General features: G+C 33.3%; 1 protein-coding gene across 1 annotated transcript in view; it reads left to right on the plus strand.

The window, feature by feature from the left end:
- Positions 1-16,297, plus strand: part of LOC129217058 (lipase maturation factor 2-like) — a 64,901-nt gene extending 48,604 nt beyond the window's left edge. Inside the window, exons 12-16 of the mRNA XM_054851303.1 lie at positions 7,048-7,172; positions 8,499-8,612; positions 8,696-8,807; positions 10,047-10,155; positions 12,068-16,297. Coding sequence (XP_054707278.1) covers positions 7,048-7,172; positions 8,499-8,612; positions 8,696-8,807; positions 10,047-10,155; positions 12,068-12,226 — 619 coding nt within the window. The 3' untranslated portion in view covers positions 12,227-16,297. The remainder of the gene's footprint in view (positions 1-7,047; positions 7,173-8,498; positions 8,613-8,695; positions 8,808-10,046; positions 10,156-12,067) is intronic.

Raw genomic sequence — 16,297 nt, forward strand, 5'->3', positions numbered from 1 at the left:
GGGAAGCGGGGGGGGGGGGGGAATCAGGGGAGGGGGGAGTACTCCAAGAAAATTATTGAAATTGGTGTATGAAAAATAGTTTTAGTTAATCTCTGGTTGTGTTCGGTTGTAAGACAAAAGAGTCGGGTATACTCAAGGTGCAAAGAGAAATTTTCGAAATTGACGTCAAACATCGCAATTTTAGGAACTTTTTCGAGACTTCAGGAGATAGTAATGTTGATGCTCTTTCCTAAAGTTCTTTCCAAATTGAAATCAGTTTGAAGCTATTTTTTGTGACCGCAGCGTAAGAAGGATCGGTGCTTTTTCCGAAACTGAAGTTCTAAACACGCAATTTTGGGTTATCTTTGTTGACGTTGCTAGAGGGAGGGAGATTCAATCGTTTTTCATCAAAGGTTTTCGAAATTAAAGTTTAAAACGCAAATTTAGGCTGTCTTTGGTGACGGTAGGAGATCTGGCGGCTTTCCTGCGGTAATTTCTCGGCACTATTGTTTCAAAAACCCATTTTTGGCTATATTTGAAAACCATAGGGGAAACGTGAAAATATTCCGCACCGAAATATTTTTCGGGACTAAAATCCAGAATAGGCTATTTGTTAGAAGGATGGGTTTTGGGGTTCCAAGCGGATGTTTCTAGAAGCAATTTTATACTAACTTTGGTGACGTTAGCGAAACTGGGAAGCTTTGGTGGATCTTGCGGATATTTTTCGATATTAATATCTGAAAAATAAAACTATAGTCCACCTTACCTCGACGATTGATGGATATGCACTAGCGCGGTAAAAAGTTACATAAGCCAAGCAGTTCTCCTCCGGAATTTTTTAGAAATTGAAAATCCAAAAATGTATTTTAGTCATTGTTTGATAACGATGGGACTAAGAGCGTGCGGGGGTTCAGTACGCTCTCACGAGCTGTTTTTAGAAACTGAAGTCAATTTCAGGCTATTTTAGGCAGGAAATGTTCTGTGGCTCCACGGAACAGTCTAAAAACGAAATTTTGAGGTATAATGATTGCATTGGAGAAAAAGGGGATCCGGGGTCCTTCCTCGAAAGTTCTTGAAACTAATGTCTGAAAAACGCAATTTTAGTTTGTTTTTCAATAAATTAAGTGAGAGGGGGTGGGATTAGGGGCTTCTCGAAAGACTGTCTTCGGTAGTAATTGCAAAAAGTCCATCGCAAAAATTTCGAAAACGAAATCCGAAAAATGTCATTAAGCAATTTTTAAAAACATTAGGAAAGGCTGTAATCTAAAATCACATTTTAGATTTCGAAGCCAACATTTTTAGGCTATGTTTGATTAAGTGAAGGTGGAAGGGATGAATCAGAGACTTAATTGGATTCTTAAGATCAGTGGTTCAACCAGTGAAATGTTCCGAAATCAAAGTCCTAGAAACGCAATTTTAAGTCTTCTTTAGTCTCACCAAGGAGGTCATGGCATCCTTAAGAGCCCTGTCCTCCTACCTGATTTGAAACCGGGCAGTTCATTCGGGATTTTAATTAGAAAAAATTGCAGTAAAGTGGGAAAATTACAAAAGTTTAGTTTATCATTCATATATGTTTGACCCTCAAAGGAGTCGCAATTTTCCACTTTCTTCACATGCATCCACGATTATTGAACACAGATTTTGTTGTTTGAAATGCTTATGATGAGAGTATCTAAACAGTATAGCTATATATATACAGGGTGAGTTCGATCGAATCTGCCATACGAAAAAGGGTGATAGAAGAGCCCAAGCGGAGCATAGAACCACCCATTATCGTGTCCAATCCTTAACAGTAACCGAGTTTTGGTAAATTTAAGGAAAATGAGTAAAAAAACAAAATTCTGAGAAAACGACTGATTTCTGAAATTCCTGTAGGACCTACAAAGAAAATAAGTACATATTTGGAAAGAGCAGACTAAATCCTACAAAATGATACCTTTCGCGTTAAGATAGTCGCATTTTACTGAGAGCTACAAGCTTTGAAACATTGGACACACTCAGAATTAAAATAGTGCCAACGTCTTTAATCGACATTTTCAAAAACAACCGTAAGAGCTACAATCGGGCAAATCTACCAAAAACTGGCCCATTTTATTGGCTTTCAGATGATACAACAACAAATCATATTGGGCTTCAAGTTCAGCTGAAAGTCAGGCTTTTGTTTGAAACAGTGTAAAAATCTGCATTCGTTAAAAAGGGAAAACCAGCAAAGAGTCGCACTTTTCTGTTTTGAATTTTCTGTTTCACGATAGCATGTTGCTTTCTTTGTTTAAGAAAATGATATTTTTATATAAAAATAATAGTTTTAACATTTAATTTAGAGAAAAAACACATGAGATAACGTTTCGTTGAAATGAAAGAAGCATTACTTTCCCGTGCTTTTCACAAAGGGAAAATCAATAACAAAAAAATGTTACACCAACATCGATTAGTACATTTAATAAACCTGCAAAATTTACAATAGCTGCTGAAATTGGTCGCCGCCACATCTGATACACGCTCTTGCCCTTTTGCGAACGGAAACAACCGTTGCTCTTAGAGAAATTTCATTCCTTAGTTTCCCTACTGCTTCAACAAGCCGGTCGCTCAATTCTTTCAAACTTGCTACTTCTATTTTGTAAACTTCTTGTTTTAAGAATCCCTAAACAAAGAAGTCCACTGGCGTCAGGTCTGGGGATCTAGGGGGCCAAGGGATGGGGCCCATACGACCAATCCATTGGGGATACTGTTCAGTTAGAAATTCCCGAACGGCATTTGAAGAATGTGCAGGGGCTCCATCGTGTTGGAAAATGATTTCTGCCCTCTCCTGAACAGGAATAGCATCAAGAAGGTCAGGCAAATGATGTTCAATGAACTCTAAATATGTGTTTCCTTTTAGGTTACCTCGAAACACATACGTACCAATTAAATGATCTCCTATTACGCCAATCCAAACATTTATGCTGAATCGAATTTGGAATGATGAGTTTTGGGTTAAGAAAGGATTATGTTCAGTATAATGATGCCAGTTATGCAAATATATGATGCCCCCTGTAGTGAACAACGACTTGTTGGGCAATTCAAACTGATAGCTCAATCAAAACCCGAAGTTCAAAGAACTAAAAGTAGGTTTTAAGCTAGCAAACCCAACTGAAAATTTGTGGAATGATCTGCTCGGGAAGAAAGGACATACAGACACATATTTAACAATTAAATAAACATTGTATTAAACAATAAATATGTCAAAACATGGAAATAATAACAAGTGTAAATAAAATTCACATTCCCCAACGATTGAATAAAAAATCCCCCCAAAAATATCAGTAGGAAACATTTCTTAAAAATAGTATCGTTTAAAGTTCCAGTAAAATTGATAGGACTTGATTAATATAAGTACAACCTTGAGTACAATGCCATAAACAGAATAATTCATACGAACGAGTTAAAAAGTTCATACCAAACAAGCTATTCCTTCCTTAAAAGTTGGCACAACATGTGAGGGCACGATCCACCAATTTGGATCCCATATCAAAATTGTCCGTGACCATTCCATGCCACCATGCTGAATTCAGAAAAGAAACCTGTCCTCCTGGACAACAGGAACCATCCGTCCATCTAATGAACATCCAATCCAGCTCTCGAGCGTGGACCTTCCATGGTCCTGTTTGTTAGGCCTTTTCACAGCAAAAAAAAAAACAACTTTATTTAAACTCTCAATTTTAGAGAGAAAATCCCTCACTTAGAAACTCATCTCAAGGCAACAGCTGGAACATGCCCGCATTTCTAGCTGGGCTCAACGACAAAACTTCCTACATCTTTTAAAAAGAATCCACTATACTACGTGGAACTCCGGAGCACACAGCTCCCAGGTACAATCTCAGCACCTCAGAAAAACATCGGACTGCAGTCACAACATAGTAAAACAAGAGGTGAAACAATAAGAGAATGATTGATTGAGAGTTCACACTTAAATAGCATTCCCTATCTCCCTACGCGATGGCGTGACGTATATCAAAAAGCATGCATAAATTACATTGAGGAAACAACTCAACACAGTTTACAGTTTAAAACTAAATTCTTTAAAATTGTTTCCCACATGCATACAGCAAGAATCTACTCAACATCTTTCCTATGACGTCACATCATCGTGGCGGGTCAACAAACGCATGCTACACATGCAGGGAATGTTGGCTCTGGGGAACGATTCGAGCGCCGGTAAAATAACGGGATGACTTTCAAAGTTCGAAAAAAGAAGGAAGTAAGTTCTGGAAACTTTTCTAATCCTTCTAAAACTTTAGGAATTTCTCCAAGAAAAAAAAATAATGGCTCTAGGCCAACACGACTCATCTGTCCACAATATCTTTCTTAGAAAATGGTGATCTTCAGTGTCTCGGGCTAGTAGCCATCTGCAAAATGTTACCCGCTTTTCTAAATCTGAATTGCACAGTTCTTGTACTAGAGTAAAATGATACAGGCGATACTTGTTTTGGTGCAATGTTTTCATCACTTTACGTTGTGATAGTCCATTTTCTATAGCAATCGAGCGTGAACTCACATTTTGGTTTTCCACTACTCGGTACAGCACATACTCCTCAACATTGGCAGAACGGTGATCCTGTCCCCTCTCGAACAACGTACCAAATGAACCTGTCTCTCTGAGCTTTCGATGTATAGAGGCAAACACATCTATTAGATGCAGAACGATGTGGGTAACGGAGCCAGTATTCTTTCTCGGCTCTGCGAGCATTACCATCACAAAATCCGTACACGAAATGCATATCAGCATACTCTTCGTTAAAAAATCGAGACATACCCAAAAATCGAGAAAAGAATATAGCAACTTATCTTTAGAAACTTTAACGAAAACTTTCAAAAACTAAAAACACACTCTCTACTGACTTACTGTAAAAAGAATCATAATTCTAGCAATTTTCAAAACACATTTACAAAATATCAGAAAGAAGCAAACAATACATAAAATATTATGACAAATGAATAATTCTGTTTAGTTTTTATCATTAATTGTTTTGTTAAACAAATGCTTTTTATTTTCAGACGATATTTTTCACAATCATAAATCGTAATCGGAAGTCTTTTGATGGGTCTGTATACGTTTTAAGGTCTTATAATGCAGGAAGCTCTATATTTAGAGTTCATTGAACATCATTTGCCTGACCTTCTTGATACTATTCCTGTTCAGGAGAGAGCGGAAATCATTTTCCAACACGATGGAGCCCTTGCACATTCTTCAAATGCCGTTCCGGAATTTCTAACTGAACAGTATCCCCAATGGATTGGTTGTATGGGCCCCATCCCTTGCCCCCCTAGATCCCCAGACCTGACGCCAGTGGACTTCTTTGTTTGGGGATTCTTAAAACAAGAAGTTTACAAAACAGAAGTAGCAAGTTTGCAAGGATTGAGCGACCGGCTTGCTGAAGCAGTAGGGAAACTAAGGAATGAAATTTCTTTAAGAGCAACGGTTGTTTCCGTTCGCAAAAGGGCAAGAGCGTGTATCAGGTGTGGCGGTGACCAATTTCAGCAGCTATTGCAAATTTTGTAGGTTTATTAAATGTACTAATTGAAGTTGGTGTAACATTTTTTGTTCTTGATTTTCCCTTTGTGAAAAGCACGGGAAAGTAATGCTTCTTTTATTTCTACGAATCGTTATCTCGTGTGTTTTTTCTTTTTATTAAACTGTTAAAACTGTTATTTTTATATAAAAATATTATTTTCTTAAACAAAGAAAGCAACATGCTATCGTGAAACAGAAAATTCAAAACAGAAAAGTGCGACTCTTCGCTGGTTTTCCTTTTTTTAACGAATGCAGATTTTTACACTGTTTCAAACAAAAGGCCTGAATTTCAGCTGAACATGAAGCACAATATGATTTGTTGTTGTATCATCTGAAAGCTAATGGAATAGGCCGGTTTTTGTTAGATTTGCCCGATTGTAGCTCTTACGGTTGTTTTTGAAAATGCCGATTAAAAATGTTGGCACCATTTTAATTCTGAGTGTGTCCAATATTTCAAAGCTTGTAGCTCTCGGTAAAATGCGACTATCTTAATGCGAAAGGTATCATTTTGTAGGATTTAGTCTGCTCTTTCCAAATATGTACTTATTTTCCTTGTATGTCCTACAAGAATTTCAGGAATCGGCCGTTTTCTCAGAATTTTGTTTTTTCCCTCATTTTCCTTAAATTTACCAAAACTCGGTTACGGTTAAGGATTGGACACGATAATGGGTGGTTCTATGCTCCACTTGGGCTCATCTATCACCCCTTTTCGTATGGCAGATTCGATCGAACTCACCCTGTATATATATATATATATATATATATAATATATAAATAAATAAAAAATGTCTTGTTTAGGTCTATAAAAGCTTGCCGGGTAAACATTAGTGACCGCCCTCGGTGTTCCTTTCAAAAGGCACCCTTTCTTGCTTCAGGGGAGGGGGCATTTCCCTCATTTCCCCTCCCCTGTATCCATGCCGGTTCTGTCACAAATTTTGCAACCAAATGAAGCATGTGTGTAAAGAGTAAATATTAATGGACAATGAACCAACGCAATGTTCCCAAACATGTTATTTTTCTTAAGCTATGCTATATGCTATCGGAAAATCGACACTTACTTTGATAATTTAACATTAAAAATTCAGCATATTTATTTGACTTATTATAAGTTATCTTGTGAGAAATTCTTGAGGATTTTTTCTTGAATATAAGAACTACATGATGCGGCCTGCGGCCGCCCCTTGCTTTGGCTGCCCTTGTGCGGTGCACACTCTGCACACCTGCTAGGATCGGCCCTGAGGATATGATAGCTGGGCTGTCTGGTATATCGCATGTAGTTCTGCCTTGGCCCTGGCTTAGGGGCAGTGTGGTGGTGGGGGGGGGGATTTCCTTTTTATGGGATGTGTTAAAACAGATCACCACAGTTCTTTTATAATTTCAAGAAAATAAATATGTTATTTGTTTCCATTTACATTGCCTGGATGTACAATTCTTTGCTTAGTTTATTTTTTCAAATGGCAAAACATTAGAAAGCAAATTTAAAGAATGAGTAATTAAAATGATTCCATTTTGTAAAGGATGACTGGTGTTGATGGTCGACCAGAAATTGTGATAGAAGGTAGCTATACAGGCACTACTGGATGGAAGGAATATCACTTTTTGTATAAACCTGGAGCTGTGTCTGAAAGACCACCTGTCCTTAGTAAGTTATTGTCTAGCATGTTCTTCTGCATTAATTTGATGCTACAGTAAAACCTGTAAAGTTGACCACCTTTGTAAGTTGACCACCTGTCTATGTTGACCGCTTTTGTCAGGAACGAAATTAGTCCTTTCTCGTATAATGAAGGAAAACCTCTGTAACTTGACCACCTTTCTATCTTGACCACCTGTCTATCTTGACCACTAATGTACCTCAAATTTGGTTTGGAGTATTGTAAAAAACCCTTTGTAAGTTGACCACTTGGATTGTTTTTTAAAACTTAATTTAGCAAATTATTTTATTATTTTTTTATAGCTTTCCAAGAATATTTTTGATGCCAGACCAGCATTTTACCAACTAAATAAAACAGCAGCATAACTAAAGCTCCTTGTAAGTTTAACCCACATTGGAAAAATACTAAGAACCCTTTTATTCTCCAAACTTGTTTTTCTTTTGTTGTTCTATTTGAGATTACCTTTTGTACTCTCTGTTCAATGAAAACATGTGTCAGTAGAAAAGTACAAAGTATTTTTTTTCCAGTTGCAATATTTTGTGGCAGCACTGGAATTGTGCTAAAGTAAAAGTTACTTGCATTGCAGTATTTCTGGTGCAAGGGATTAAGAACTAGGACATTTATTTTCAACTGCCTTTTAGAACTATTAAGAGTCCAGCTTGTTGCTCTTTGTGTTATAGTTTTACATAAAATGGCTTCAAAAAGAAAGTTAGTTGAACTTGAGATTGATAAAAAAATATGAAGTATTAAAATTAATTGAAAAGGGAGAAATCCAGAGAAAATTAGCTGACACATATGGAATTTCCAAAACTACAAACTTCAATAGGGAGTTATTTTGTTGAAAAGTAGGTCATCATGGTTATAAATGTATTAAATGTATATGAGAAAAAAAATAATAAGCAAAAAATTTTTTATTTTTGATTAGCAATAATTTTTTAGGAACTATTAATACCAAATAACTTTTTATAAACAATGATTTATTTTTATTTATTTATTTTTTGATCAATTTACTGAAATTTTTAAATTTACATGACACATTATACGTCATTCTGAGAAAATAACCTCTAAAAATATTTGAATAGCATTTTAAATTATTGTTTCAAAGTAATGTTAAACAATGAAAGTGAGTTGAGCGGAAAGAGTTAGTGTCAATTAGTCAAAAAAAGAATATGTGGTGTAAGAAATGACAAAAAAAAATCATTACCCCTCTTCATAAGTTGACCACCAAAGTACTGCACCGCAAGTGGTCAACTTACACAGGTTTTACTGTATTCGTTTTGATTCTTCCATGACTTTTTCTTTACATAATTGAACAGTTCCTCATCAGCCTCGACTAGACTGGCAGATGTGGTTTGCTGCCTTGGGAACTTATGAGCACAATCCATGGTTTGTCAGCTTTATTTATCGTTTGCTTGAAGGAGAAAAAAGTGGTAAGATTTTATAATCTTCTCAATCATTTCATTCAATGAAACAAAAATAAAAAATATTTCATTTTAGAATTTTTTTATTACAGTTTTAGAACTTTTGGATAAAGATCGTCTACCTTTTCCTGCCAACAAACCTCCTAAACATATCAGAGCAATACTTTATAAATACTCATATACATCTCCAAATGAATCAGGAAAGTAAGTAGTTTTTATGTATGAGCCTTTAAAAACTTAATCAGTGTTGAGTCCATTCAAATGTTTTGAAGTCTACTGACTTCTAACGGAATAATTCTTAAAAACTTCCAGAAAAGAACCATTTTCCCACCTTATCTGTTTGCAATAAATTGAATTGACTCAAGTGCATTACTTTTACTTTTATCTTATCAGCTATTTAGCATTTAAGTAACATACCACTTGGATTTCATAGAGATTGAGGATTTGTTTCTGCAGCGAAACTTGATTTTTCAACTCAAAGGTTGTTTTATTTTGAAAAGGAATATAATGACATAAATGACATCTCTCCAGTTTCCAAAACTGTTTTAGAACGAGAAAAGTGGTTTTTACCTTCCAAAAGTGTGCTAAAGCTAAAGGAGTGCAATCTAATCCTTTCGTATTTACTGCAATTGTCGTAATGAGTATTTGAAATATTATTCTCCAAAATTTTCATTTAAAAATATTTTACGCCAATAACTTGGTTACATAAAAACTTCCCTATGTAACAGTTGGTAGAATTAAAGAAATTCACATCAGTACCAAAACGACTAATTTCAGTTCCATTTATAACTCGAAGGAATGTTATTAAATGTGTAATATTTAGGTGTAAAAAAAAGGCTTTAAAAAAATTTCATTTTTGCGTATAAGTTTTACTTGATGTTTTAACAAAAATTATTTTTTAAATCAGATTAAAGAACAATAAATTGATGATTGAATGTATGCACTTATAGTTTAAAACTTGTGCACTTTCTTTTTTTAATTCATGTTTTTAATGTAATTTAACCTGTAACTACAAAAAATTGTCATTTATTGCATTTAAATGAATTATTGCACTATATTTTGAACACTTTCATTTGCGCACATGCATAAATGTCAAAAAATTGGGTTACTATTATGGGAAAAAAAATCATGCATACAGATTGAAGAATTCAAATTCTATGTAACTAGATTAGAATCAACTGTATAAGTAAGTTACATATATATTTATGCTTTAATGTTCACATTGAATAAATATTCAATATAAAACATTTTTGTTCTGATTTTGATATTTTATTGCAATATACAGTTTTTCTGAAAGTTTAGTTTTGGACACTTTTGAATAGTTTTGGACTCAAGGGTTTTGACAGGAAAACCACGGTTTTTACAGTAGTGTCCAAAACCTTGCCAATCTGGTATGCAGACTTCTAAACTTGATTTTACTATAGTGACTGTAACTTTTTCTAGGAAAAACTCTGATTGGTGGACCCGCCGTAAAGTACGAGAATACTTCAACAGTGCTAATCTAGATGATAAACAAATGACTGAATTTTTGAGTGCTGCAGGAATTCCACTGGTAAGAATTCAAGTACTGCTTTAAAGTATTTTTATATGATTCCATGTTAGAGAAATCCTGCAAAAAAAAGGGGTGGAAAATAGAGCTAGACCCATTTTATCATAATTAATGCTTAATTTTATCATAAAGTTATCAAAAGTCTTGGTTCGTAAGTCTTGCCTTTCTGTGGCAATAATACTAGCAGTTATTTCTAAATACTTTATTTTCAACATCAAATTTAGCACCAAAGTAGATTGCTGTGTTAGTTGAAAATGGCACATGATTCACTGAGTGCTATGACATAGCAAACCTCAACAGCCAATATTTTGGCATATCTAGTGTTGCTTCTTGTCAACTATGAATTGCTTTGCTACAATATCCTTTTCCTTACAAAAAGTTGCAACGGCTAGTACTAGCATTTATTTTATCATCTCCAAAAGTTTGATATACATTTAGTGCTTAACACATGTAACAAATCCTTCTGTAGATTTTTGCTTGCTCTTAGAACAAAAGAGTCAATCTGTACTTTAAGAAGCTTGATTAGATATGGCTGGAACTTTTCTTGATGAGCTTCAGTATCCAGAGGAAAATTTTTACGGAACTGCTGATGAATTAGTTTGTAGTCTTGCTTTAAATTGGCACTTTTAACAAGAGTTGCAATTGAAGCTAATCAGGCAGAGTAAAGCAATCTTGTTCAGGCCACTCGGTGGAAAAAGCTTCCTCGATTAATTAGCAACTTTATGCATTTAGTGTTTGCATGTAGGCAAAAGAAGGATCATGAGCCTCAATAATTACTAACAAATTTTGAAGAGTCAAAAAAGAAAAAAAAATCCTCTCAAAACTAGCTAACCCGGTGCATGAAGACATTTTGAAAAGGAGCTGGCACAGTGGCAGATCTACAGACAAGAAAAAAAAAAGAGAAAAAAAACCTTGCATTTGCACTTGCCTTTAACATCCAAACTCAATCAACTCAATCACTCTCTGCTGCTGCATATCATAGACTGTAAACTCCATGCACTTAATCTGTTATAACTAACCATTTAGAATTCATGTCAGTCAGTATCTCAACTTATGAAATTGCTTAATTTGAAGTTGTTAAAACTGTATAATGGGAGTGTTGCATTATAGAAAATCAAAGACTTTTTGCTTTACATTGATTTTGCCAGAACTTTTCTTTCTAAATTTTTGTTTGTTTCGTAAAATTGAAAAACACTAGTTAAGCTTCAAAGTGACTGTTAAAACACAGAAATGAAGACTTTATTAAGGGTGTTTTGTATCAACTTTAAGAACATTTTTGCACTTTTGTGAAGTTTCTTTCTCCCCTTTTCTCAATTCAAAGACTAATATGCAAACTGTGATGACTGTTTTGAATGGAATTTGACTGACTTATTTGAATTTATAAATCTACAAAACTTGTGTAATTATGACTGTTTTATCGGTTTAGGACATATGGTCCCCCCCCCCTCTTGCCTGAATATTGTTGTATTTATAAATATTTGATGAAACATCAACTTCAGTAATTTTGAATGCATAACTTACTGTTATAATGTTATAAGCTTTAAAAATTTCTTAATTGATTCTTGATTTTATCTTATTTTGTTAATTTTTTTTTTTAAACTTTTTTTTTTAATGAGAAAGTCATTTATGTTCCTATTCTTAGAACACATTTAAGTAATTTATTCAGGGTGCCCCCACTCCACCCAAAACCAATCACTCACTCCTTTGCTAAATACCACCAAAAAAAAGGAGAGCTCCCCAAAAAGAAAAATGCCCCTAAAATTTTAGTGCTACAGTATGATTCAGTACCCATGATTTAGAATTGTGAATTTTGAAAAATTCATGATGTTTTTCTTTAAAATTTTGAATTTTTTCCACTAACTCTTTCATTTTAACTTTTATTATATAGCTTTTTAATTTAAATCTTTCTTTTTAGGAGAAGACTCGGTACTTGCGAGTGACAAATGCATTCCTGAAAAAAGCCTTATTCAAGATCAGAACCTATATTAAAACTATTGCTCCAACGGTATTCATTTGGTCTTTATTAGGTGCTGGCTTTTCTATAAATTTTCTTGCCCCAGTGCTGAGGTTATGAATTCCATCTCATAGCTAGATGTCTTATTGATGCATTTTAAAATGAAATTAATGTTTGTGGTATTTACTGAACATTTTTAAGTAAAGTATATGTGTAATTTTCAATGAATTTTGTACTAAAACTGCAATATCATTTGCCATTATATGATATCAAAGTACAATTGTAAACAAGCGCTTTTCACAAGTTTACTTTGCACTTGACTTTAAAACATACATGTGAATGTGTCAAGATTTTTCAAGTAATATGCTTGAATTTTCATGCATTGTTGATGCTTCATTATATACTTTCATCGTTTTGCACAAAAATAGTGTAAATCATGCAGGTCTTTGTCTTTTCATAATTAGGCATTCATGTATGATGTGAAATTCCATAGTTATTAATAATCTTTGATGTATTTTTTAAATTAAATAGCCATTACGATTTTGTAAATAAAACTTTATATTTTGTGAAACATGCCAATCAAAGCATGTTCTAAAGCTTCAAGAATATTCTCAATTACAATTTCAAATGCAAAAGAATTTTTAACTGATATGACTTGTGATGTATGAATATTAAATGTATTATTTCTTGGATTGTTTGAATTATTTTTATCCCAAATATATTTTTAAATTATGCAAATGTAATCACATGGTTTGTTCTCTATGATAATTTTACATTTGTGTTTTCTTCTACTATTGTTACCCATTCAAGTTTTCCATTAAGTTTACAGTTTCATTATATTTAAGCCAGTTTTCAAACTCCTAATGTGTTGAAAAATCTAAAGTATTGGGTTCTTTATTTTATTTTTCTTAGTTATCAAATTTAATAGTTTTTGTGTTCCACTTTTCTTTTTTTCCTTTTGATCTCATAGTTCAAGTGGCAACCAACAATTAGATTGTAGGAAAATTTGTAGTGGATCAGTATAAGCTGTTGAATTACTATTTTACTACACGTCTTCTTTACTCAACTACTGACAAAAGGTTTGTTTTTGTTACATTTTTTGTATGGTTGCTACTAGAACAATTTTTTTTATTCCTACCTCTTCATTACTAACTGAATGAAATATTTCAGAGACATATTTTAATAAAATTAAAATAAGTCAATCTATACAATAGATTATATATATATATATAGTTGGTCACCCCTTTTTATAGTTTATCAAACCAAATTTGTTAGGGGATTTTTAAGTTATTTTAATGCATAAAGTGATCTTTTTTTTAACTGCAATATTTTATTAAATTTTTTGAAATGTAAAACAATTCTAAAATACCTGCATTCCTGTTATCTAGGCGATTCGGGAGATGGCAATCCCCTCTCCTTACTTTGAGAAATTGAATGAATTTACATATATGTGAGCCTAATTTTTATTGCTTTTCGATATTGAAAATCAAAAGCAGAAAGAAGCAAAAAGCATACAGTAGGCGCCGCTTAATGTGATCACGGTAAATGTTATAATTTGCTTAATGTTATCATAATCACGAAGTCCTGAAGCACTTGTGTGTTAACATGTGCTAAAAAAGTCGGATATTGTAATCAGCGTCTTCGTTTATTGTTATCACTTTTTCATAAAGTTTCAAATTTTTTCTCTTTTTTTGTTCCTCAATCAAAAGAAATAGAAAGGCATCTGGGAAAACAAGTTCCCTTCTCAAGAATTTAAAGAGGAAGAATTTTTCTCCCTGGTCAGTTACTCTAAAAACTTCACTCTAAACGGTCCAACATTTTAGCTAAGCTTGGAGAAAAAGGGCAATAATTTCATTGGCCAGGAAAAAATTGACATTTTAAAACGCTTTGACAATTTAACTGTGATGAGTCAGAGAAATGTCGCAGAACAAAAAAACATTTCTCAGCCATTACTTTGTATGTTACTAAAAAATCGTGAGGAGGTTGAAAACAAAGTGAAGCTAAATGAAAACTTATTGAACATCAAGCGAAACCATGCTGGACAAGATGGTGAAGTTGAAGCTGCTTTGAAACTGGTTAACGAATGTCAGGGAAAAGGATGTGCGTAAATGGTCTGTTAATGCTGCAAAAGCAGAAGATCTTGCTTTTAAAGTGGGCAAAAAAAAAATTTGTCAAACCGAACGGATGTTTCAACGTTTAATCAATGGGAAAAAGAACTGTTTCATTCTGCTAGTTTATAATTTAAAACTGCGTTTTGTTGAGACATTGTAATTTTAATTTGCATGTAAAAATAAATGCTTGAAATAATTGAAAAACTAATCATTTTGTGTCTCCTGGATTCTTTTCGGTTATTGTTATCAAACTGCGTCTGTCCCAAAGTGATCACATTAAGCGGTGCTTACTGTATATTCCTTTTGCTTCTCCCTGGAAATTTGTCAAATGATAGGCCTGACTGCACAGTATCGAGATTCTTCTTTTTGGCAAAATGTACAGCTTTTCTTACTCTTTCGGAGATTTTTTCTTTTTTCAGCTTTTAATCCTTTAAAAATATTTTGACTACTGCCCATTCTTCTCCTCCTGCAAACTTGAAGCTAATATTGCCATATAAGTTATGCCAATCTTTTACGTTTTGCTAATTACTTAGTAAAACTATCCTTTGTGAGACGCTGCTTCTCCAATGGTGGCAGTGTTGAGTCTAATCGAAAGATTTGTGTAAAAGTATTTAAAAAGTTCATTCTATTCTGAAATTATTTGAAATATTCACTCGATTGCTTATCACTGGTTTATCAGAATTTGCTCCATATCCGATCATTGGATTATATGCAAATCGCATTTGAACATCATTAATTTGTAGAATGATTTGTTAGGTATGTTACTGTAAAGTTATTTTAAATATTTATGCATACCTTCAGAAATATTCTGTATTGTTTGTTATTTTTAAATACTACATATCTGTACCTGAATAATATGTTTTTTAGTCCTTTATTTATTTATTTTTTGTGTGTGAAAAGTGATTTCAAACATTCTTAAGTAAAGAAAAAATGTTCTGGCTTGTTATTTTCATATACAACAATATCAAGCAAAATTTTGCAGCAGAATATTATCTGTTAAGTATTTGCATTTTATTTTAAGACACTTATTGAGCAAACATTTCTGCTTTTGATAGTCCTCTGTTTCCTTGTTTCAAAAACGTTAGATATGTAAAAACTCGATTAACCACAAAACAATGAAAAGAATTGAATGAAAGAAAAATCTCTCTCTCATAAAGTCTGATGGTCGCTCATCCATTAGCTTTCTACATAAGAAAAAGGGGTTCTTTATAACCCTGAAGCAAGTATATGCTAAAACTTGTTATTGTTATGCTTCATTGAAGTTTTTTCTTTTCTCCCAGCACAAAAGTATTGTTTTGTTTCTTCTACAAGTATGCTCAGCAAAAAAATTTCGGGTATGCATTTCCAAACCAATTTTAAAAAGTCTATGTTTCTATATATATAAAAAGCTGCATTAAAAAAAAAAAAATCTCAATTGTTCTTAATTCCACTTTTTTCACTTTAAAAAGCAAATACCTATGTTTCAGGCGGAATCTATTACAAGTTTTTTTTTTTTTTTTTTTGGACTGAGGATACAAATATACTAAGCAAAATAAAAATTTATTCTTTACTATTAGATGATGCTACATTCAAGCAGATTAACAAAATACCATTCATTTATACTTTTATCGGCAAAGTGGGAAAAGTCGTTTTGTTTAATAGAAAATTCGAACATTTTTTTGGATGTTTGAAGATTACATTCTAGTCATAATGAAATATTTTTTAGAGTTGAAATTAAGAAGTAAGTTGCCCTTACCAACAGTGGAGTTTTAAATGTACATAAAAGTTACTAATAGGAGGTTAGCTTATTTTTGTACTTTTGTTTGCATTTGGAAAATAGGAACAAGAAGTTTTAGTGCTTTGTGTGTTGCTAATTGTGCAGCATTCTTTTATCTTCTGTGTTTGTTTTATATTTTGTATTATTTCTTTGTAGCAAAATGTACAAAGCTTATTAAACCGAAGTATAATGCCTATTTTCCCCCAAAAGTTCTCCCCTTTCTTTCCCCTAAAATATTAAGGAGCATGAATGTACATTATTTTTTAAACAGAAGAGTCAGATTTTCAGCTAGCTGTATTAAAAATTTAATAATTAGTTTTTAAG

The sequence above is a fragment of the Uloborus diversus genome, chromosome 2 (genome assembly GCF_026930045.1).
Source record: "Uloborus diversus isolate 005 chromosome 2, Udiv.v.3.1, whole genome shotgun sequence".
NCBI lineage: Eukaryota > Metazoa > Arthropoda > Arachnida > Araneae > Uloboridae > Uloborus > Uloborus diversus.